The sequence below is a fragment of the Barbus barbus genome, assembly GCF_936440315.1.
Source record: "Barbus barbus genome assembly, chromosome: 9".
Lineage (NCBI taxonomy): Eukaryota > Metazoa > Chordata > Actinopteri > Cypriniformes > Cyprinidae > Barbus > Barbus barbus.
The window spans coordinates 1177644-1202500 of NC_136737.1; the positions used below are offsets into that span (position 1 = coordinate 1177644).

Genomic DNA, 24857 nt, shown 5'->3' on the forward strand with positions numbered 1-24857 from the left:
TTAAAATCAGCATCTGGATCACAGCTACAGATGGTCGCACCGATGCAAAAAATATGTTCACCAAAATTATACAACAGAAAACAAATCATAGTCTATATTTGCAAATGTATTTACTAAGAATACAGTGGTGTTGTGATTCAGCAAACGGGTAGAAACATGAGAAATATGATCATGCTAACAGTGAGTGTTACACTATTACTGTGTTTACAAAATGTTCTGATGACAGATGTAGCATTGATTCTTGACTACTGACGTTACGTTTCTGCCCTGTGTCAAATATCACTTAACGATACACAAAGTAAAATGACAAAGTTTCCTTCTCCTCCATAACGAGGTATAACAGACGCTGAGATCCACAGAGACAAAACAAACTAAACGCAACACATTTGAGACCGTTTCGGTGTCAACATGAAAGAGTTCCTTTAGTCATGAAGGTGTTTGGATCGGGAATGTGACGGTATTAAAGCCATGCATCAGCAGAAGACCATCCTCTGGACTTATTTCTTGTGTCCGCTCTAGAACCAGTTTTAACATTCATTAGTTAAAGCAAAAAGGAGCCTAGTGGTCAAAAAAAAGAAAGAAACTAGGGCTGCACGGTAAATCGAAAAGAAATCGCAATCAGGCGAAAGCTGTGATAGTCATGCGGTCATCTTGTCAGTGAAGCACGGTTCTGTGATCAGCAGTAAATCTGCATCTGAAGACCAGAGAAACTCAGAAGAAACCCAGGAGATCCCTATAGCGGTAGCTTTCATTAATACAACGTGACTAATAAACACACGACTACGACAATATATGGTTTATCTGAGTTCTTATTATAATTTTACTTATAATAAAGTATATAATAATGCAATGCCTGTAGATTACTATGAAATATGTTGCGTGTCTTATTCTGTGTAAGAAGCCACATCATCTCACAGAAGGATTTATTTCAAACACTCGACTGACGTTATGAAGTGAGTTTGGAGTTAAAAACATGTTATTAAACGTGGTATTTTCAGAAGGAGCAGCATTTACTACACAGAGCCGTAGTTCACTGAGAAGCTACGCAAACAGCTGTTATTATCGCAAACATTTTCTTTGATTTCATAGTCTGCGATTTTTTTTTTGTGTGTTGTCAGTGAACTACAGCTCTGTGTAGTAAATGCTGCTCCATCTGAAAGCACGTGATGGAGATTTACTACCGGCTTTACTGACAAGATGCGTTTCCTTATTAATCGCGCAGCCCTAAAAGAAACTCATTCAGAAGGAAAAGACAGGAAATGTAGAGCCATGGCCTGCGATTCAGACGGCACCATCTTCAGGCCACGTATCTCCTCACTGAAGCCATGGATGGAGCTTTCTTGTACGTCCTTCAAGGTCTCACCCACTTCTGGTTAGAGTTAGAGTTTAAGTTCTGGATGTGTATTTTGTTCATGTTTTTCAGCTGGGCAACAGGAAAAGCTCAAGCCAATCCCAGTGTTTCCACAGTGTGACCAGGAAGAGCGCAAGGGCAAGGGTGGCGCCAACCCGGGCACGCGTCTTCATGAGGGGTGTGATGAAGTTGGCAATGGTGGAGACGAACACCAGTAGTACCGCCATCAGGGCCAGGATGACGTTGATGAGTTTTCCCAGCAGAGCTCGGGCATTAGCGTTCTCCACGCCCTCCAGCTGCACCACCTGCTGCTGTTGCTGCTGCAGCTCCAGTTTGGTAATGCGGGTGAGGCAGGACTCTACTGCTTCCTGTGGGCAAACACACACACACAGTTGGGTTGTAACACTCAGGAGTTTCTCTGGAGTGCCCAAAGTCATTGGAATTCAGAGTTCCAATTACACTTTTTAACACCTTTTTCACAAAAATCTGAAATTACGTCAACACAGGGTAAAGTTAGTTCCATTACAGTCTGCGTCTATTACCGTATTGACCCGAATATAAGATGATGTTTTTCCTTGGAAATACATCTGAAAAATGCGGTTGTCTTCTCTTCAGGGTCTAGACTTTGACATGTCAATAATACACCCACAACAATAGGTGGCGCCAAATACGCATAAAATGAGTGCGCCAAGAAGTAATGTAATGTGTGTTGTAATGTTAGAAAATCACAATTGAACCCCTACATGCTTGAACCCTTAAAAAAGTTTTTTTTTCTTAATAAAACAAGATTTGGTTATCAAAAAGCCTTTTCCAAAAGGTACATCTAGAAAAAGATATAATCAGGGTTGTCTTATTTTCGGGTCAATACGGTATATTAGTATGCCCTTTTCTCAAATAATGCTTATTACCATTATGGTTTTGTCTGTTTTCCAAGTTGTTGTTATATAATCTACAAAGAAATAACACTTTACTTGTTTGTAATTTATATGGTAGGGTGACCATACATGTGCTCTTTTTGGACCTAAAAAAATACATTATATATTTGGGATATGGTCATTGTGCTATATTGGGACTACTTTTAACTCCCAGAGCTGCGTTCCCAAACAGCAGGCTCCAACAGGAAGATAACATGACCGCGTTTCGTCTGCAAACTCTGAAACTCATAAGTAATTGTATACAAAAATTATAATATGTGTCCCTGCAGCACAAAATCAGTCATCAGTGGCACAGGTATATTTGTAGCAATAGACAACAATACATTGTATGGATCCAAATTATACATTTCTCTTTTATGACAAAAATCATTAGGATATTAAGATCATGTTCCATGAAGATATTTAGTAAATTTCCTACCGTAAATATATCAAAACTTCATTTTTGATTAGTAATATGCATTGCTAAGAACTTCATTTGAACAACTTTAAAGGAGATTTTCTCAATATTTAGAGATTTTTGCTCCCTCAGATTCCAGATTTTCAAATATTGTCCTATCCTAACAAACCATACATCAATGGAAAGATTATTTATTCAGCTTCAGATGATGTATATATCTCAATTTTGAATGACCCTTATGACTGGTTTTGTAGTCCATGGTCACATATATAGTGCCTTCTATTACTAGAGCAATTTAATCAGGAAGTGATGATTTTGTTCTCTTCAACTCACTGGAAGGAAATGGTGCTTTAGTTGTAAATGTTTTATGCGATATTCCAATTTTGCACACAAATTTAATTCGTAACTTTAGATGGAAACATAGCTTGTGATTAGCTACTTCAGGTGTTTTTAATTTGCATTGAAAGCTAAACTCTGCAGGACAGTGGCCCTCCAGGAGCAGGATTGGCTTTTTAAGGTTGGAAACTTGCACATTTGCGCACTCTTGGTTATCGGTAGTCACCTGGATGTCTCGCGCTCTCTCGTACGACTGGTACGCCACCTTCTCCTCCATGCTGGCCAGCTCCTGCTTCAGATTGCTCATCTCGTTCTGATGGAGTTCCGTCAAGTCATTGAGTTGCTCTTCCAGATGCTCGTATCTGGAGGAAAGAGAGAAGACATGCCTTAGGGCCCTATGGAATCCGATTTATTTCTTCTCAAATTCCGTTTTATTCTTTTTTTTCAGTTTAAATTTTTCTAGACACTTTTAATGGTTAAATTAAATTTTATTCATAAAAACAAGTAATTAATTGAAATCATGACACCTACAATATTAAACAGCAGTTTATTACTGTGTTGGGTATTCACATTTTTCTGCTAAATAAATTCTGCTAAATATTTTAAAAATAAATGTATTATTATTAGTAGTAGTACTATCATTACATTAAGTAATATTTCTGTCACCGTTTCTTCAAGTTAAACCGATCTTTTATTTTGACGGCTTGCTGTGAAGACCTTTAAGTTTCTCTGTTTATATGATATGACGACAGTTTTTCCGAAAAGAAATGATAAAATGCGCATGAAGGGATTCTCAGAGCAGTTCTAGAGATGTGTTCATGTACTCATATACAGGTGCTGGTCATAAAATTAGAATATCATGAAAAAGTTGATTTATTTCAGTAATACCATTCAAAAAGTGAAACTTGTATATTAGATTCATTCATTACACACAGACTGATATATTTCAAATGTTTATTTCCTTTAATTTTGACGATTATAACTGACAACTAATGAAAGTCCCAAATTCAGTATCTCAGAAAATTAGAATATTGTGAAAATGTTCAATATTGAAGACCCCTGGTGCCACACTCTAATCAGCTAATTAACTCAAAACACCTGCAAAAGCCTTTAAATGGTCTCTCAGTCTAGTTCTGTAGGCTACACAATCATGGGGAAGACTGCTGACTTGACAGTTGTCCAAAAGACCACCATTGACACCTTGCACAAGGAGCGCAAGACACAAAAGGTCATTGCTAAAGAGGCTGGCTGTTCACAGAGCTCTGTGTCCAAGCACATTAATAGAGAGGCGAAGGGAAGGACAAGATGTGGTAGAAAAAAGTGTACAAGCAATAGGGATAACCGCACCCTGGAGAGGATTGTGAAACAAAACCCATTCAAAAATGTGGGGGAGATTCACAAAGAGTGGACTGCAGCTGGAGTCAGTGCTTCAAGAACCACCAGCACAGACGTATGCAAGACATGGGTTTCAGCTGTCGCATTCCTTGTGTCAAGCCACTCTTGAACAAGAGACAGCGTCAGAAGCGTCTTGACTGGACTGCTGCTGAGTGGTCCAAAGTTATGTTCTCTGATGAAAGTAAAGTTTGCATTTCCTTTGGAAATCAAGGTCCCAGAGTCTGGAGGAAGAGAGGAGAGGCACATAATCCACGTTGCTTGAGGTCCAGTGTAAAGTTTCCACAGTCATTGATGGTTTGGGGTGCCATGTCATCTGCTGGTGTTGGTCCATTGTGTTTTCTGAGGTCCAAGGTCAACACAGCCGTCTACCAGGAAGTTTTAGAGCACTTCATGCTTCCTGCTGCTGACCAACTTTATGGAGATGCAGATTTCATTTTCCAACAGGACTTGGCACCTGCACACACTGCCAAAGCTACCAGTACCTGGTTTAAGGACCATGGTATCCCTGTTCTTGATTGGCCAGCAAACTCGCCTGACCTTAACCCCATAGAAAACCTATGAGGTATTGTGAAGAGGAAGATGCAATACGCCAGACCCAACAATTCAGAAGAGCTGAAGGCCACTATCAGAGCAACATGGGCTCTCATAACACCTGAGCAGTGCCACAGACTGATCGACTCCATGTCACGCCGCATTGCTGCAGTAATCCAGGCCAAAGGAGCCCCAACTAAATATTGAGTGCTGTACATGCTCATACTTTTCATGTTCATACTTTTCAGTTGGCCAACATTTCTAAAAATATTTTTTTTTTCATTGGTCTTAATTGATATTCTAATTTTCTGAGATACTGAATTTGGGACTTTCATTAGTTGTCAGTTATAATCATCAAAATTAAAGGAAATAAACATTTGAAATATATCAGTCTGTGTGTAATGAATGAATCTAATATACAAGTTTCACTTTTTGAATGGTATTACTGAAATAAATCAACTTTTTCATGATATTCTAAGTTTATGACCAGCACCTGTATTTAGGTGGCAGAAGATGAAAACGCTGCGAGCATCACGCATGCTTCAGTGTTTGTGTAGTAAACGAAACTACGCATCTGCACTATTCATTCACACAGAGACACGAAGAGCATGCAACAGGATTCATATTTAAATAGTATTTTGCAGCTTAATATTCACAGCCACTAGTCCATATCATGTTTTGGTTTAACTGTACTGTCCTTTATTTGATGTATCCATCCAAATCAGACAAATTCCGTGACATTCCGCACTATGGAGTAAATTCCATTTTTATTACTGGATTCCACGATTCCATCTGTGTTTTCTGCATCACGGAAATCATAGAGCCCTAATGCCTGAAGATCCAGCTCCAGAGAGTGTTGGATTTGCTGTAGGTGCTGCAGTCTTACCTGTATCGCTCCTCCTGCAAGCACTGGGTCATGTAGCTGTAGTCGCTTTGCAGCTGCGCTTTCATGTCCTCAATGGCGTCCTCCATATGCACCTGACCGACTTTGATCTCCTGCAGGCCTTCCAGCAGGGCATCCCAAGAGGAAGACGACGAGTGGTGGTGATGATGGTGGTGGTGATGTCCGTCCAGTCGCGGGCTGCCCATTGCCGCTCCCGCCCCGCCGGAGTTGCTTCCACCCGCCGACCCGGAAGTTGCGCTGGAGCACTCGTCGTCGCTGCCGTATTTGGGGCTGGAGACCAGCGTGGCGCTGCCGCTCAGAGCTCTGGGTGTCTCCTCCGTGTGCCCATCCTCCAAAGTGTCCTTTAGGTGGGCGATATTGTCGGCACTGCCAAACTTGTTACGGATGAGACTGGCAAACTCTCGGGGTTTCGAGACGACGGCGGTGTGCGTGAGTGCCGAGACTCCACCCTTGACTCCTTCCACTACTCCACCTCCGAAACCGCTGATTCCCGCTCGAACATTGGCACCCACATCCTTCAGCCCCTGCTGCATGTCCCTGAAAACGTCTTTGGGCTGTCGCGCAGGACCATTCTGCAGAACAGGGAATAGACGTCATTACTCTAGAACAGGGATAGGCAGCATCGGTCCTGGAGTGCCGATGTCCTACAGAGTTTAGCTCCAACCCTGAAAAAAACTCACCTGTTAGGGGTAGGAATCACCAGAGGCCCCATGATATGATATTATCACGATACTTGTGTCACGATACAATATTATCTCGATTTTAAATATGTTGCGATATACTGCGATATATTGCAATTTATTACCTTTTTTCAACTTCAAATAATGTCCCCAAAGGGAAACTTTGGCGACATCTCTTTTAACTAAAAAGAAACATTTGTCAGTTTGTTCATGTCACTTCAATTTTATTGCTGCAGTGCAAAAAGTGTTTGTCAACACTTTCATGAAAACCTGTTTTTAGTGTGACCTGTTATTTGTATTACAGTCTAGTCTAGTCCATCTTAATTAAACATGAACAGGTATGCACTGCTGTGCTTCTACAGAAAGTAAAAGTACAATTACTGGTATTGAAAGTAAATTACTGGTATCACTTTATTTTGATAGGCCACTTCAGACATTCTACTAACAGTAAGTATCTTTGCAACCACATGTCAGCCTGCAGTCGTTAGAGTATTAGTAGACTGTCTGTTTAATATCATCTACCACTTTATTTTGATGGGTCCACAGCATACAACATATGTTGAGAAACTTTGCAAGTATATGACAACTTAGGGTGCTTTCTCACCTGCCTCATTTATTTCGGTTGAATCGTACTAGAGTTCGTTTTCCCTCTTGGTGCGGTTCATTTGGGCAGGTGAGAAAGCAGCAATCGCACTCGGGTGCGCACTAAAAGCAGACCAAACAAGCGTACCGAGACCTCCTTGAAGAGGTGGTCTCGGTACGCTTTCAAACGAACCCTAGAGCGATTCGTTTGTGGTGAGAAAGCGATCCGACCTTAAACAGACCCAACCGCAAAAAGAACTGCGCATTTTTGCACTAAACCAGCTGCGCTGTGCATAATAGGATGAGGAAGTGTTTGTTGACAGTTTGCAGTTTAGCATGGCAGGTCGCGGACAAACTTGGGGTCGTGAGGAGGTGCGGAGCTTCATAGAAATTTGTAATAATAATGTAATAGCAGTGTGCTGTCTGCTGCATTTTACTCCTGTCTTTGTTTACTTCCGGGAGCACCGTTGGAATTTTCCCGCACACTATTTCTGACCAATCGAAAAGCAGTTTAGAGAATGCGTTCAAAGACACATCTAGCCAACAGGTGAAGCGGATGTTGTCACATGACTGCATTTTGGTTCGTTTCAGCTAGTTCGGACCAGAGCAAACAGTGTGGTGTGAAAAGGAACCAAAACGGCTAAAAATAGCTACAATGTATAATTTTTTGCCTTTGGTCCGGACCAAATGAACCGAACTACAGATGTGAAAGCACCCTTACTCTACCAACCCTAAACCTAACCTAACAGTCTACTCTGAGAGTTAGTAGACATGTAGTTGCAAACTAATGAGAATTAGTTTACATGTAGTTACAAAGTTACTTGTAGTTAGCTGAGTGTCTAAAGTGGACTAAAAATTCACGTTCCAAGGTTCCCTCCAATAGAAATCGCATTCCCCCCTTGGGGGCCCCTTTATCGCCGGGCCCTTGGAATCGTCCTAACCTTCCCCCTGAGTAGACCATCCAGACATACACTTTTCAACATACTATGCTTACACTTACTACACTTATTCTAATCTCACATACTATTTAGGATGGATAGTATGAACATTGGGACGCAGGATTAGCGGATTAGCTTTTTCAGGTGTGCCTGATTAGGTTTGGAGCTAAACTCTGCAGGACAGTGGCAATTCAGGACCGTTGTTGCCTATCCCTGCTCTAGATAAACGCGCATGCATGTGAAATTACCTGCTCGATTTCTTTAAGTTTCTTGTGATAGTGCTCGAGCTTCTTGTGCAAGTGTGCAATAGTCTGCGCAGACTTCTGGTTCTTCTTCTCAAACACCTGTTTGATGCGCGACGCCTGCTGCTTGTCTGCATTGTGGGCCAGTTTGAGATACTCGGCCACATTATCGTCACGGGCCTCCTGTTCCACGCGGATCTGTTCGGTGATCTTCAGGATCTTCTGCTGCAGGTGTTCCAGTGCAACTCGTGTTCTCTGGACCTCCCCGCATGCCCCGTCTGACCCTGCCTCCACGCTGATATTCCCGTCCGACCCGCCATGGCTCACGGAGGGTGGTAGACTGAGAGTGGACACTTCGCTTTTATCCAGCTGCATGCACACAATGAAAACAAGCACTGAGTTGCGCTGTCATGCTAACAGAAACATGAGACATGAAACCACACTATCTAACACCTCTCTTATTTGTGTAGCAGCTGCAGGAGTAAGTGGTCACGTCTGTTTACAAGCTGAACAAAAACTCACACTCAGAGCTAGAGGGACACAGCGTGACCCACTTTCATTCTGAAGATATCTTTACTTACACAACACCACAATAAACGTATAAACAATCTGAAACAGTAAGTGCATGTCTTCAGTGCATTATAGACAGTACACTGCTAGTAACTATCTGGAATTAATCATTCATAAATGCAACGTCGCAATTCACTCCAAAAACACGCTGGATGAATGAATGTCACGCATACACATGCATGCAAAGTGGCAGCAAATCTCAACCTGCAGTACCTCAATTAAGCATGCATCAGAGAATGTGTTTTGCAAGCATGACAAAATGCACACATGCATGAAAAGATGCATGGTCTGCATTTGTGTTCAGAGTCGCACTGACACAGCAGAGGTTTATGCAGGCCATGCATCTTCACATGCATGCAACCTGCACACATAGTATGCGTGTTTCTCTGAGACCAGGTTTGTTGTGTTACATACACATGCACTCACACGCAGCAGGGCTCTTCTAAAGGTTAGCGCAATCCATGCATCTTTTAACGCATGTGAATCTGAGTCATGTCACCTGCCGAGAGCATGCGCATGTGTGTGTGTGAACTACAGGCCGCTGATGGACGCATTTAGAAAGTAGGTTGGAGCTGAGCAATGTGGGACAGCAAACACACGCATGCATGCAGCGTAAATCAGGGATGTGTGTCAGATGACAGTGGGCGAGTTAAACACATGAGAAAAAACCGCAGCTGACTTCTGACATGCAGAACAGCGCGTGAGAGAGAGACAGATGGGTGACGATGGACGGATGGATGGTACAAGACAGGAACAGAAGATTAATTTGTGATAAATTACCATGGTCTTTAGTCCAGGGCGTGCAGCTTGACTGCAGAGACGTGTAAGAGGGCCATATCCCTCCCGTCTGTCTCTCTCTCTGTCTGTTCACCCCTCCCCTTCTCCTCTAGCTGTCTATCTCTCGCTCCTGTCTGTCATGGTTCATGCTAGAGTCAATATCGGCTGCGGTTTCGTGTCTCTCATCTTTGTCTCGCCTGTATCTCAGGTTTCTTTCTCGTCTCTCCAGCCGTGTGTTTGTCTGAGTGTTTCGACTAGGCTGAGGAGCAGATGAGCAGAGGGGGAGGGGGGTTCAGCAGAGCATGCGTCACACACACACTGCAGCGTTTACACACACACACACACACACTGCTTAAACTGTCTGTGTGTGTTTTCACTGTGCGTTCATGAGAGCACAATTGGGGTGTGTATGTGTGTGTTTTCACAGTGAGAAACACATTTTTAAGGGATATGCATGTGTGTGTGTGTGTGTGTGTGTGGGGGGGGGGGCATTTCGGGGGCATTTCCCAAACAGACAGAGGGGCTGATGGGAAACGCTGACGTCAGTCTCATAGCAACAAGCTTCACAACTGGGTCACTATGTTGAAGGTCTGCTACGCACATAAACACGAGCTACACGCTACATGCTGAGGTTACGCTTTTCTTATTTAAAATAATATTTTGCTTTAAATAACACAAATGGCTTCTCCAACATTACAATAAGGTTGAGTCGTCCCTCTGTGCTCATCTGTTAACAAATGGGAAACAGAAATGCAAGTACAATGCAAAAATAAACTTAATACGCAAACGTCAACATGAAATTTATTGAATTTATTTATTTACTGAACGTTCCTGGTCTAATTTTGAACAATTTTTCTAAAGACAAAAGTCAAATTCAGAATTTCCTCCGCCTCCTTTACCCAAGCAACCTTAACGTTAAAAATGTAACTAAGTTGGACATCTATGAAGTCTTCGTTTCCTAAACCTAGCTAATTAACGCAGTAATTAAATGCCATTTAATAAACTGCAATAAAGAAAAAGCGTTAACACTGGGATACTCATATTTTTAAATACAGGTTATTCGACATCACAATGGAAGTAAAATTTAGTTTCGCACTGACTTTTAACGTAACATTTTATCTTTATTTACTTGATTCACTTACCAGTCCAGAGAACACATTAGTAACACGCTAGCAGAAACCCAGACCCAGTACCCAACTAGCAAAAATATGCTCTATTTGGCCAACGTTCGCATTAAGTCCTGAAAATATTATTTCTGATGTTCTATGAACATTCAAAACATCCGGCTTTTTTTCTTGGTTATACAAATGTCAAGAGAACATTCCATTTTATCATTTTGAAAACTTTGTGAACGTTCTCTCAACGTTCTGAAAGCAGTAATATATATATTTTTAAATGTTAGACGAACATCCAACCAATGTTTCAGAAATAGTTCCATGAATGATGTTTTTGTGCTAACGGTTTGAGAACGTTATTAACGACCAGATAACTCTGAACAAACGTTACTATAAAAGAACTGAAAACATTGCGTTAGGTGGGTAGTCTTAGCACAAAAATCAAAAGATTGAATACTTTAAGGAATTATTTATAGAAATCAATCATACACGCCAGAGATTCTCTTTATAAACAGCTTTATTACAAGAACAATTACATGTCGATCTACATTACAATATTTTTCCGTAAAATAAATACAGCACTTTAACAATGACAAACATGTGCAAGCTACACTACTCAAAATAAGTGCAATTTTCCCATCGACAGCGGATAATCCAGACATTAACAGGATATTTACAGACAGGTCGCAGAAATCTACAAGTATCAGGATACGAGACGATCACAAAGCAACAACAGATTCAATAAACGTTTGCTGGAATGCGAAACTTGAGCAACTGAATGCATCCAGCATCTCAAATAGTGAATGCAGAAAGCTTAGCGTTCGTATCTGTGATTACGTTTATTTCAAACAAACGTTACTTGTATTTCCGTGACTACAAGTAAAACAGAGTGTTTGTAAATATGCTGTAGTTGCAGCGGCGTTCACGGAACGCAAGCAGAACTAATTTCTGAGTAACTTACAAAGAATTTGTAGAGAATTCATTCTGCTCGTGTTTCACGAATGACGCCAAGTGTTTGTCAATAATTTTACGTTCTAAAAACGTAATTGCATAGTTGTGCGAGAACATACTGTCAGCTTAGAAGGGTTAGAATTATAAAAAAAAAAAAAAAAGGTACCATATGTTAGTTTTTAAAATGAGCTACAAGTATTGTGCAATAAAGCAATACATTTGTATACATGGACACTGAAAAATCAGTGTTTTATAACCTGTCGTATTGTTCGTAATTAAACTCTTTCGTTATAATTTTGTGGTCCCGCTGAGAGACAAATTCTGACATCTTTCCAGAATCTTTTCACCTCCTCCACACAAAACCGAATCGATTTAAAAAGTTTAACGCATCCTTAATCGGAAATTTGTATAAATGTTAACCGTTGACATGCAAACATAAACAGGAAGGGGAAATGACAGAAACAATTTCCTATTAATGAATAACATTCAAAATACATGATGGAAGATGGAAAATAAGTTCTGGAACGGTCCGTTTCTTCGCGTTCGGTCCATGACACCCGCACGGACCAAACAGCGCGACGGAACAATGCTATGAATGACTGATTAGAGTTCAAGAGAGGATAAAGGTAGATGATGGCGTAGAAAACAGAAGATCTGGTGAGAAGAAGCGGTGGTTTGCGTCAGTTTCTGTGTCAGTGTTCCTCCTGTGAGAGCAAGAGTCCAGACGAGACACACTGGCGTTCCTGAGTGTGTGTGTGTGTGTGCGTGTGTGTGTTATTGTCCTGATTTGCGGGGTGTGGCCACCACTCTCTTCTTGGCTTGGTAGAAATCTGTTTGGATAAGAGAGAGAAAAAGAGAGAGAGGGTGAGACGATAATAATACTTGTTATTAGTCAAACTCTCCTTCACGCCTCTGTTTAACTGACATCATTACTCATCTCTCAAAACATCCAAGTCATATTTCACTCCTGTTCTAAAACTATTACATTTAAAAATAAATGTCACACTACTCGCATATTAAACAGAGCTTTCTTTAAATTCTAATGCAAAAAAAACTCATAAAATTCAAATATTTAGTTTTGTAACTTTCTTTTAGTTTTTGTAAGTTTTCTAGTTTTTTCCCCTCATATTAGATAAGAATTAGTTGATAATACTTTGATTATTTAAATCAGCATAAATGACAGATTGTTGTTATTGTTACTAAAAACTAAAAAAAAGGTTTTGGTGAAAAATCTAAAAACATGTATATATATAAAAATTAGATGAAAGACATTTAACTGAAATAAATATTTTTGATTTGAAGTGCTAAACGTACAAAAACTAAAAATGAAAATTTTATTTTAAAATAACAAAATAATAATAAACATTTTAAAACTAAAAATAAAAAAATTAAACATGTAATTGCATTGTACATTATTGATTTGATAATTAAAAACATTTTTTAATACAATAACATGCATCCAAATAGTTTAGTTTTGTAATCTTTTAGTTCTAGTTTCGTAACTAATGACACCAAATGAATGACATACTGTTGTACGGTTACTAAAACCACAACTAGCAAAAGATTTCTGGTGATTGAAATAAATCTGAAACAAATCTAAATAAAATACAAATATTAGATCAAAAACTTACTGTTAAAATAACTTGAAAAACTTAACCAAATGTTGCTTTAGCAACTAAATTACATAAACATGTTTAAATACTAAACAATTACAAAAGGCTTTGATTTGAGTTTTAGTATTTGAGTTAAATTAATTGCTAAGTTAGTAGCCTATTCGTTGAAATTCACTAAATTTAAGTAAACTCCAGTGAAAATTAAAACACTAAAACTTTACAATTGAACTAATATTTAAATATGTCATTATTTGTAACTGTATTTCCGAGTCAGATTCTTGAGGTTCTCACCGGTGATATTGGTCTGTTTCCTCTTCAGATCGGTCCTCTTTTCTGGCGTTATCTCCACGTCCTGCGGGACAAGGCTGAATCTCTCCGGGGTTCTGGGGACGTTCTCTTTCCCCGCGCAGAACGGGCCGGACCTCCACCGATGCTCCCCCTGACAGGTGCGGTACAAGACGGGCACCTTCGCCTCGGACACGCCCTCCCACTGGAAGTCCCCGCTCTCCAGAGGCGTCTCGGTGGTGAAGTCGAAGCCCCAGCGGCGAGATGCCTCCTCCAGGTCTCTCCTCAGAGCGTCGCGGTACTCCAGCTGGAGCTGCTCACGATCCACCGGACCGAAGAGGTTCCGCCGCGTCGGGCCGTTACCGAGAGCCCGCAGGATCCGCTTGTGCATCGCCATCACCTCGAGCTGCATTGAAGAACACATGATTAGTCTCTGAAGTGTCCTCCCTGACCTGCCTCTGAAGTGAGTCATGTCTGGGCAGATCTGAGGGATGTGTGAGGGCATGTTCAGCAGAGGATGATGACGCATTTCTCCAAATCCTCATTACTGCGATGCAAAAAATCTCTTCATGCCTCCAAATACTTACGTTTTGTGACTTGAACTTTTATTCTAATTATTACCTTTTAATACTAGATACAAATAGCTCTTTTTAAATCAGCATAAATTACTAAAAATGATCGATATTGTTATTGTTGCTTCTTACATTTTTGGCGACTGAATTAGATCTGAAATAAAATGTTAGATGAAAAACCTAACTTTTAAAAACTTACACTTAAGTTGCCTAATAAAGGAGATTAAATTGAAGTACCAAAATTACTAAAAGTAAAAAAAAATAAAAATAAATTAAAGCTATATATATATATATATATATATATATATATATATATATATATATATATATATATATATATATATATATCGACAAAAAGACAGTAAACTAAAATATTAATTACATATAAAAATATTAAACTAAAAACTAAAATAACTAAATATACAACTATTTATAAAATAATATTTTAGCTTATTTCCAAGTCTTTTATACTTTTCCCCTGTAAGTATGACTGATGTCTCTCTCACTTTACTGGATACTTATGAAATATTCTTGTGGGTCAAGAGTCATGTTTTAATCAAATAAGGAAATGAGTTGTGGATCTGTTTCAGGAAAGCACTAATTCTGAGGCGCTTTCCAACCAGAACCAGACACACACTGAATATTCATATTCATCCATTTATAAACTAACTCTATATTTCACTATAATACTGGAGTCAATACAATAAATGTAAAATAGTGACATTCTTACTGTAACAGCACTGACAAATCACTCGAGCCTAAAGTTCACATCAGAGTCAAAGCTGTCATATTTGACTTAATAAATCAATAAATAATCTATTGGTTATTATGACGGAATGTGCAGCTCATTCGAGAATAAATTCAAGCCGGCGGCGGGAAAGCGAGCGCTTGTTTGATTGGTCAGCAGTGACACGGACACGCCCACTCTATCCTCAGTCCACGTGAAGGAGTAGCTCGTGTAAGCCGGTGCAAACACGTCTCGAGCGGATACAACTGTGACATTTCATTTCACTACAGCAGCCAATCACGGTCAAATATCACGATCCGGTCAATTTACCGGGAACGCTTTCGGTTAGAGTTCGTCTTGAGATGTTAGTTTTACTCGACTGTTATTTTAAAGAAACACTAAGAGACTTTAAACTAGTTTTATAATTAGTTTGCAGACTAACAGAATCCAACAGGGGTTGTGATAAACGATAATATCGTACAGGTAAACATTATAAACCTGCAAAATAATGTAAACGTGCAACTTACATGTTTGTTTAAGTTTCTGGAGCGTGTGGAAAAGTCAAAGAAGTCCGAGAGTACTTGAGATATCCTGAACGCAGTATTGAGCTTAAAACAGAGCTTAAGAAGAATCTTGAGGCGAAAGGGTCGCGTAACTCGATCTAGCGTTGATTCCAGACGCTCTGCTGCTAATGACTGAACTTTCTGAACTTTTATCAACTCGTGGTGACGCAGTGGGCGGGGCCTCGTGAGCGCAGCACGTGGAACAAGACAACACGTGAGCACGTGTGCAGCGTAAACCGAGCATTCCACGTGATCTGCGTCACAGAGAGAACGGAGACACGGGCGTGTGATATTAGTAGTTTAAGTGTTTATTCCCTTTTCTGTAAACTAAATAAATAAATATATCCAACTACTAAGTTAAAAAGAAAAGCAGTACAGTTCTTTAGCATACTGAATGTACAGGATGGATCTATAAAATAAAAACTGTAAGCATTTTCTTACTGTTAAAATTATCACAACGTATCTTATTCTCATCTTTCTGCGTTGTTAATGTCTCTCTATGCCTTTCTTTGGTAATTTTGTTTAGATATTTGTCTGTTAATAACACTCCCAGAAAGACAATCACTCTGTTCTCTTACAACAGGGTATGTCCTTGACCACAAACCAACCATAAGAGTAACATTTATGAAATCTATATAATTTATATATATAATATTTATAATCTTTCCATTGATGTATGGTTTGTTATGATAGGACAATATTTGTCTGAGATACAACTATTTGAAAATCTGGAATCTGAGGGAGCAAAAAAATCTAAATATTGAGAAAATCTCCTTTAAAGTTGTTCAAATGAAGTTCTTAGCAATGCATATTACTAATCAAAAATGAAGTTTTGATATATTTACAGTAGGAAATTTACTAAATATCTTCATGGAACATGATCTTAATATCCTAATGATTTTTGTCATAAAAGAGAAATGTATAATTTTGATCCATACAATGTATTGTTGTCTATTGCTTCAGATATACCTGTGTTACTCATGACTGCTTTTGTGCTGCAGCGTCATATATATATATTACAGAGGAGGCCAGAGAAATAACGAAGCCACGCCCACTTCTTCTTCTCACGCGTATGTGGGAGGAGTCTCATGAGCTCAGATATTATTACTCTACTATTCATCTACATCAAATAAAAACTTCTAAATTAACACTTAACACAATGAAGCAGACCGTTCACTGTAATAAAATACAGTAGTACCATAATTATAAATGAGATTTGGAAGCTAATTTCTGCCACTGGACACACACACACATACTCCCTCTCACACACACACACACACACACACACGCACACACACACACACACACACACACACACACTCTCTCTCACACACACACTCTCTCTCTCACACACACACACACACACACACACACACACACACACAAAGTAATGCGACTTTGTTATTTCGAAATTTATTCAGAAACTTGCAATTCTGAAGTAAAAATCATATTTTTTAAATATAAACTCACAATTGCGGGGGAAAACTACTTTTTTACTAATTACTTTTTCTAATTATTACTTTTACAATGACTTTTTTATTGTTGTTTATTGTTATAAAACGTATTGTTTCGTGCTTGGGGAAAAGACAGAATTGAGCGATATAAAGTTTGAATTGAGTGAGAGTTTGAGAACATCATTCATCAAACAATCACCCAGATGATGAAGAAATCAATCGTCCACACACTAATTATTATCTTCTCATTAAGTCATGATGACTTTGTACTAAAATCGGTTATTTATTAATGAAATGTCATTTATGCCAAAAGATACAAACACGTAAAGCTTTCTTTCTTCTCTTGAATAATAATAATAAAGATATTTTGAAGTGTTTTATGTCCATAATCAAAGAGGACCATAATATAAATCACATTTCTGTAAAAGAGAACTAAATTGATTGTTTTGCTTTTATTCCATGAAACATATTTAATACATAAACAACACCTGCCCCAATAAACACGAAAGTATCAGTCTTCGTCCACTAATGAGACTAGTGCATGTCTCCCTCGCAGTTAGTCATGTATTCAACAGGAAAGGCTGTTTAATTAATGACCGTTATTCATTAGCGTGTAGAACAGGACGGCCACGTGACATACCACAGCGCGAGGAAGCCCCGCGAAAAATCAGCGAGAGTCGCCCGCCGCGGGAGAGTGACTCATCAGAGCGTGACGTCACGGAGCAGCGCGAGAGAAAGCGCGGGAAGTTTGAGAGTCTGTGTGATTCATTTCGTCACTCTGTGATGCATTAATATTAGCCTCAATGTTAAAAGAAAAGAAATATGTGTGCTTAATAAACTACAAGAATAGGCCTATAATGTGCTAAAATGAACTTCTTAAAGGCTTAAGCGTAAGTCTGAGCTGTTTTACTTTACTTACTTTTGTCATTTAGCAGACACTTTTGTCCAAAGCGACTTACAAATAAGAAAAAGTAACTAAAACTGAAAGAAACTTGCTCTGATTATCAGTGCCTTTGTTTTGTCTCAAGATGCACACCAGTAGTGTTTTCTACATTTATAACAAATTACTTAAATGTCGTAATTGAACTATGGCTAATCCTGGTTTAGCCTAAGCCTCGTCTGGGATTTAAAGTGGTGGAAAACATAAACATTTTCCACTAAACTAGCAAACGCTGTAATGTCTGAGTAATCAGCTAAGAGTTACAACTCCACGCCATTCATGCTAGCATGTTACACAACATTCATGCTAGCATGTTACACAACATTCATGCTAGCATGTTACACAACATTCATGCTAGCATGTTACACAGCATTTGTTCTGGAAAGAGGAGGGGATTTGAAGGGCATTGGCAGTAAGCACCCTGAAGTGTATCTTATGTAAGAGATTATCTTGTGATCTGAGCTAATACAAACCCCAGGGTAAGAAATACTGCTGATGTTTGAGAAGTTACTTTAGCCTGAATCATCATTTAGCATTTGCGTTATCAAACAAGTTCAAAGGATAGTTCACCAAAAAATCAAAATCATGTTTTTTATTCAACCTCAAGATGTTCCAAACCTGTACGAGTTTCTTTCTTCTGCTGAACACAGAAGAAGATATTTTGAAGAATATGGGTGACCAAACAGTTGGACCCCATTGACTTCCATAGTATGAAAAATAAATATTATTGAAGTCAACGGAGACTAGAAACCTGAGGGAGACTAAAATGAAGACATCATTTTTATTATACCTTCAAGTACTCCTGGATGAAGGATTCGAACCTACAACCTTTAGGTTATATCAGATTTTTAAACCTCTATATCTTAGCACACCGTAGCGCTTTCTTTCTTTATAAATGACTCCGTGTTCTATCATAATGTTTGAATTGTGCTGTTGAACCAGATATTAACCCAACTTTAATGAAATGGGCTACAAACACAAATGTGTAATAATTACCTCAAGTGTGGAGTCTCTACTTTGGATTTTTAAAAGGAAATCTAAACTCTTTAAAACAATAGACAACCCCAGTCTTCTCAAAAGTGCAATTTCAATATTTCTCATGATAATTAAGCACCGAATCAGAATTATGTTTGTGGTGATGTGGATTGGTTTCTCAAGAGTTCAAGTTCATGTTCGCCCTCTGCTGGTGCTACTATGCAAACGATCTGTATATTAGTTTACTTGTATTTTATTTAAAAATAATTGTCCCTTTTTATTATACTTATGCCACTAGTTAAATCCCTCATAAGCAACTTGCTAAATTAAACCTCTGAACAACTTGTATACAATTAAACCCGAAACAAGGTTCAGATGTCATTATAGTTGAATGTTTAACCAGGATTTTCAGTGTCAGTGATCACTACTGTACACAAACATGTGCTCATACTGAGAACAAGAATGGGGAACTAGCAGTATGCTAACGCTAACAACTCACCATACGTTCTTATGTAGACTTGTTTTATCAGAACACCTTACAGTAAGGTTTTGTTGGGATTAACCAAGAATAAACTTACAGAATTTATTCATCTTCATTTCTACATTCACATATAAAACTTGTTAACATGTACGCACTGTGAGCTACACCGACAACAAAAACAAATCACTCTATTTTCACAATTACCAAAAAGGCAAGTACCACACTGAATTAAATGTGACATTTTAAAATAGAAAAACTGGAAGTATTTTCTTGTAACACGAATTCCAATAATCTTTTTTTGTTTTTTTTACGGACTACAAAAAAAAAATCCTTTTTACAATGTTCATAATCACGGAACAATAATATATATTATATATATAATTTTTGCAGAAAAAAAGTGCTGTAAAATCTATGCTCAGTGTTAGGATAAAATCATCTGTTAAAAGAGTAAATGTCAATTCAATGAAACTCTCACTATAAAATGGAATAATTAAAAACTACTTTTTTAAAACATGCAATTTAAAAAAATAAATTGAAGAGACCAATGAAGCATTTTTGTAATGGGTTTTAATTCAGATCAACATTATACACAGTACAAACACTACAAGGAAAAGAAAAGAATGAATGAAAGCTGTTCTCTATTCCACCCCCTGCTGCTGTCATAGTGCCCTTACATCTCCCCCCTCGGATCGCACAGAAACACAAACACAGTCCAGCTCAGCACAGCAGGACCAATCACATTCACCGCCAAAAAACTAATAAAAGAGTCTTAAAAGTGTGAGATGGAATGCCGTCGCATTAAAACTGCAAACACGCACAACCGCAGCTACAGAAGAAAACAGAACCGCTAAAATAATGTTAATAAAAAAGAAAAAAAAAAGTGGGGGACTCCAAGTCTTTTCAAAGTTTTTCAACATGTTTGATCTGTGCCGAGGTTTCCGTCACCACGTTCTTCTCGGCGCCGAAGTTCATTTCCGTTCAGTCGATCTGGAACGACTATAAACGAGAAGATCAAGCACGTCCGACGTCAAAATATTTCTTCCAAAACTTACTTTAAAGTGGTGTAAAATCTAATACAAACTTAAGGTAGCAACGTTAATAACAACACCAATATCTACGGTAACATTCTTAAGTGTAAAATAAAAGTAAAAACTTTACAGTTTAAATAAGTTGACAAATTTTACACAATGACAAAACCTCTCATTTCTATGGAAGTCGATTTGTGCCACTGAATAAAAAGATTAGAAATAATTCTATCAGAATTGTGACAAACTCACAAATAGTCAGAAATGCGAGAAAAGTCAAAATTGTGAGATTTGAACTTTAAAAAAAAAAAAAAAAAAAAGAATTGCGAGATAATTTTTTATACAAGTTTCTCTCTCATAAATTCTGATAAGACAGAATTGCAAGATGCACACTAGCAATATCGCAATTCTGGATTTATTTCATGCAAATGCGACTAATTAACGATTGTTACATACATAATTGTCTGAATAAAAATGGTAGATGGGTTGAATGAAAATACAAATTAACTGACAGTAAGTGGCACTTGTGGAGCGCAAAAATACAGTGGTTACCTCTGTTAATGCTTATAAACACCATTTATTAGTCTTCATCCATCATACAGAGGTAAAAAAGAACATTTGCCTAAATGCCATAACAGGTTTAGTCAAATTTTCTGCAGACTCTTACCTCCTTGATCGGGAGAAAGATCGTGAGAGCCTGTGGTTCCTTTCGCGAGACGGAGATCTCTCCCTCCGGCGCTCTCTGGAAAGAGATCTAGACAGAATCCAGAACAACACATTGAGGAAGCGCTCACAAAACCACGCGGGAAAGCGGCGAGAACAGACGGACTCTTACCGGCTGCGACTACGACTGAGGCTCCTCCTCCTGGGCGATCTGAAGAAGAGAAGAGGCAAAGCGAGTGAGCGCACAATCGACACGGACGCACCTCAAAAGCCCTGCAACTCCAGCCTGCTAACGGTCAAACGCACTCGTCACCGCCCTGATACAGGGGTGGAGTGGAGACCTCGCAACACATGAGGCTTCGGAGAACCTCCCTCCCTCGCTAAGAGCGTTACGCTCGAGTACAGAGAGCTACAAAAGTAGTGCACTAGCAGGAGAAAACTCAACAGAAATGCACTGCAAACAACCCCACAGAATGAAGACAGTGAAAGAAAGCAAGAGCAGCTCTCAAAGCCCACGCTTCTTCTGTAACCTGAACCTCCGTTTGGGCTCCCCATCACTCTGCTTGCCTAAGCTTAACAACGTCTGTCCAGATCTCATACCAACCCTGTTTGTTTCAACTCAACAGGAGATTTCTCCTCATCTTAAATCTGTATTCAGCATTAAACTGTATGAAGCAGGAAAAACTTACTAGTCTTTTTGGTTTTCAACAAGCTAGAAAAGGCGAAGGGGAGGACGGCTGGCGGCCGGGGAGCAGAATTGGCGGGAAAGTGCAGGCCAGATGCAGCGAGCTGATTAGCTGGCTTGCGGATGGGGGCTGGATGTAGTGGATTTTTCCTGCTTTTATTGGTTAGCTGAAGGCTGTTGCTGGTGGTTTGTAGTGTAGACATTGGGGAGCGTAAAACGCTGATTGGTCAGGAATGTGAAGTGGGCCGCTGCCGATTGGGTGTTAAGGTTGGAGGAGGAGGAGCTGACAACGGCATGCTCAGGAACCAATGGGCTGGTGCGACCTGATGACTGGCAACGCCTGGGTCATGTGACACCAACCCAGCCAGCTGATTGGGGCACGCTGGTCACATGATGCTGAAAGAGGACTAGTAGACTGACTCAGAGGGTGGTGAGGAGAGGCATGGTGGTGACTCTGCAACGGGGTTCATTTTTATTAATATAGATAAGAAAATAAAAACAACCTTCATGTAAAGTTAAGTCAACAAAAGATTGCATATTCCAACCATTACTAGAGCCGAGCAGATTACTGAAATCTAGCGACTGGGCTTTGATGTCCAATTCACAAATTGGCAAAATTTGGGTCAAGTTTCAATCCAAAATCAAGAGAAACAAAGGCTATTTTGAAGACATTGAAGGTTTTCTGCACTGAGACTTGGGGACGGGCTAATCACATTTTTATATAACGTTACCTCAATCACCGCTGTAATTCTCAATAACGTCATATAAGGGTAAATTACCTTCCACAACACACATTACATTAAATTTAATTGCAATAAGTTTATAAACTGGCTAATTAGCATTTGCACAAGATAATTCAACCCAATCTCATGGGAAAATGTAACTATTATGAGCTGGCGATGATGAACGCAAAATTTTTAGGGGGGGAAACAAAATGCACAAAATACACATTCACTAAAATGTAAAATTAAATGTGTGTTGGAAAACTGTTACAGCGATGAGGTTTTGCGTGCCAAATCACAATGCAAAAAACAAGCCAAAAGCGTTTAATTTTGGAGTGAAACGTAACCCGGGCATTTTGTCATGGAATTAACCCAATAATTACTTACTGATTTGCATTGGAACAAAATATCAGAATTTGAGAAGCCCAGTCAATCATACTTTAATGGTTATCAATGACAATGAAGATGGAGGAGCAAAAGATCCCTGGCAGACGCTCGTCAGAACCGGGACACCCGGCACCAGCGGAGCCTCCAGGACTGGCGGGAAGGGCAGAATCGGATTAGTTTCCTCTGGAACACAACCTACAGAGAGACAGGGGAGCGGGAAAACCGGTTTACCTGCGCCTGGCGGCCGGGCTGCGCCTGCGGTAGTCATCGCGTGGGCGGCGGTTCCAGGACGGAGGCGGACCCCGGTTACGAGAGCGCTTCTCGCCATTGGACAGCTCCACCCTCACTCGGCAACCGCAGAGGGTCCTGCGTGACGATAACTCATTAGTTAAATCGGAAGTCATTGAGTAATCGCTGATAATTAGTGTTATGATCCACACTCACCGTCCGTCCAGCTCTCTGACGGCGTCTGTGGCATCGCGAGGGTCCTCAAACTCAACGAACGCAAAACCAGGAGGGTTCCTGGCCACCCACACGCTCCTCAGGGGTCCGTAGTAGCCAAACGACCTCTCCAGTTCGGATTTGTTCCCATTGTTTCCCAGATTCCCAACGTACACCTTACAGTCTAGAGGGCAGTCGCGATGCATGGCTCAATCTGCCAAAACAAGAAAATTCACAATCTCCTTTCAGCAAATATGACCCTGGACCACAAAACCAGCCAAAAGGGTCAATTTTGTGAAATTGAGATCATCTGAAAGCTGATAAATCGCTTTCCATTGATGTATGGTTTGTTATGATAGGACAATATTTGTCTGAGATACAACTATTAGAAAATCTGGAATCTGAGGGAGCAAAAAAATCTAAATATTGAGAAAATCACCTTTAAAGTTGTTCAAATTAAGTTCTTAGCAATGCATATTACTAATCAGAAATGAAGTTCTGATATTTTACGGTAGGAAATTTACTAAATATCTTCATGGAACATGATCTTAATATCCTAATGATTTTTGGCATAAAAGAGAAATGTATAATTTTGACCCATACAATGTATTGTTGGCTTTTATAACTGCTTTTGTGCTCCAGGGTCACATATAACAAGAACCAGTGACACTACACACGTAAACATTTCATAAAACACTTAAAAATGGGCAATACGACACCACGTGTTGACTATAAACCATTTCTTCTCTAGTCAGTGTATCAGTTTCCAACTCATTTCAATAACAAGGCTGACTATCTCTAGGTTAAGGCTCTTAATGCAGGTGTGGCTGCTTTCGGCCTCCACCCCCTCTCTTTATACCCACCCATCTCTCTCATTGTTGAATGTGGTCTTGCCATAACCAATCACTGTTTATTTGCATTGGTAGATTACCTGGATATAATGATACAGACCGTTTAGCGTCTTCACACAGCCAAGTTAAGGCTGTTCAATGTGGACTCAGAATTCTGCATAAAGATGCAATTCTGCATAAAGGCAGACTGAATTATGCCCACCTCAGCCCCTTGTATTAAAGTATACAGTTGTGATTGTGGTGTAAACCACCTCTGAGCAGCATTAAACAGTGTCAAAACATCTAAAGACACTTCAAAACCACTACATTTAGTGTTGTGTTCCCATACGACAATTAATCATAAAAGTGTAATAACCATGGTTTTTTGGCATATTGATTACCATTTATATAACCACAGTTTTACTACAAATACCGATGATTAGTGAAGCAAAACCATGGCTAATTAGAGTTTACCATGGTTTAACTATAGTAACACTGGTTTTTTCGTAGTAAAACCAAACCATGGTCAATTTCAGTAAGGGTTTGACTCCATATTAGGCCAAACTGTTGATTTCATATAATCCTAACCTACCGTGTCAGAATATATGTAATAACCCTAATCTAGAAAACCCCCCAAATAAAGCTAAACAAGAGCAGGTCGAGTAAACCACAGTAAAGCAGGTAAACCACAGTAAAACCACGGTAAAGCAGGTAAACCACAGTAAAACCACGGTAAAGCAGGTAAACCACAATAAAACCACGGTAAAGCAGGTAAACCACAGTAAAACCA

The 24857-nt window shown here is 39.4% G+C and overlaps 3 protein-coding genes across 8 annotated transcripts in view; all 3 read right to left on the minus strand.

Moving 5' to 3' along the window:
- Nucleotides 1-89: 89 nt before the first annotated feature.
- LOC306874469 (transmembrane and coiled-coil domains protein 2-like) lies at nt 90-9710 on the minus strand. Its single transcript, XM_079424535.1, has 4 exons — nt 8298-9710; nt 5832-6421; nt 3246-3381; nt 90-1719 (listed from the first exon to the last, which is right to left on the minus strand). Exons 1-4 carry the CDS (start codon nt 8664-8666, stop codon nt 1420-1422), a joined length of 1395 nt encoding a protein of 464 aa, XP_079280661.1. The 5' UTR covers nt 8667-9710; the 3' UTR covers nt 90-1419.
- Nucleotides 9711-11260: 1550 nt separating this feature from the next.
- On the minus strand, nt 11261-15721 carry LOC306874471 (cyclin-dependent kinase inhibitor 1-like). Of its 2 annotated transcripts, XM_079424539.1 has the most exons (3): nt 15429-15721; nt 13609-14008; nt 11261-12534 (listed from the first exon to the last, which is right to left on the minus strand). In XM_079424539.1, the coding sequence occupies exons 2-3, from the start codon at nt 13997-13999 to the stop codon at nt 12479-12481; spliced, it is 447 nt and encodes a 148-aa protein (XP_079280665.1). In that variant the 5' UTR covers nt 14000-14008; nt 15429-15721; the 3' UTR covers nt 11261-12478. The 2 variants fall into 2 exon arrangements, with proteins under 2 accessions (XP_079280665.1, XP_079280664.1); XM_079424538.1 differs by lacking the exon at nt 15429-15721 and having other exon boundaries at nt 13609-14177.
- Nucleotides 15722-19862: 4141 nt separating this feature from the next.
- LOC306875379 (serine/arginine-rich splicing factor 3-like) overlaps nt 19863-24857 on the minus strand; it is a 5512-nt gene continuing 517 nt past the window's right edge. The window contains exons 2-7 of one of the 5 annotated variants that reach the window (XR_013784733.1): nt 23241-23451; nt 23028-23162; nt 21692-22946; nt 21175-21213; nt 21007-21093; nt 19863-20310 (exon numbers count right to left, since the gene is read on the minus strand). Coding sequence is in view for 3 of the 5 variants with exons in the window: in XM_079425889.1 (XP_079282015.1) it covers nt 20283-20310; nt 21007-21093; nt 21175-21213; nt 23028-23162; nt 23241-23443 (492 nt within the window). In the remaining 2 variants the exon portion in view is untranslated. Of the gene's footprint in view, nt 20311-21006; nt 21094-21174; nt 23164-23240; nt 23452-24857 lie in introns of those variants that run through there. The other 4 variants (XR_013784734.1, XM_079425889.1, XM_079425890.1 and 1 more) reach the window with 4 other exon arrangements.

What these genes read in the sequence shown, in the direction of transcription:
- LOC306874469 (XM_079424535.1), bottom strand. Translation starts at nt 8,666, where the DNA reads ATGCAGCTGGATAAAAGCGAAGTGTCCACTCTCAGTCTACCACCCTCC. An exon ending in AACTTAAAGAAATCGAGCAG is followed by an intron (nt 6,422 to 8,297) that starts GTAATTTCACAT and finishes CCTGTTCTGCAG; the next exon opens with AATGGTCCTGCGCGACAGCC. An exon ending in AGAGAGCGCGAGACATCCAG is followed by an intron (nt 1,720 to 3,245) that starts GTGACTACCGAT and finishes GTTTGCCCACAG; the next exon opens with GAAGCAGTAGAGTCCTGCCT.
- LOC306874471 (XM_079424538.1), bottom strand. Translation starts at nt 14,131, where the DNA reads ATGCGTCATCATCCTCTGCTGAACATGCCCTCACACATCCCTCAGATC. An exon ending in GAAACAGACCAATATCACCG is followed by an intron (nt 12,535 to 13,608) that starts GTGAGAACCTCA and finishes TTATCCAAACAG; the next exon opens with ATTTCTACCAAGCCAAGAAG.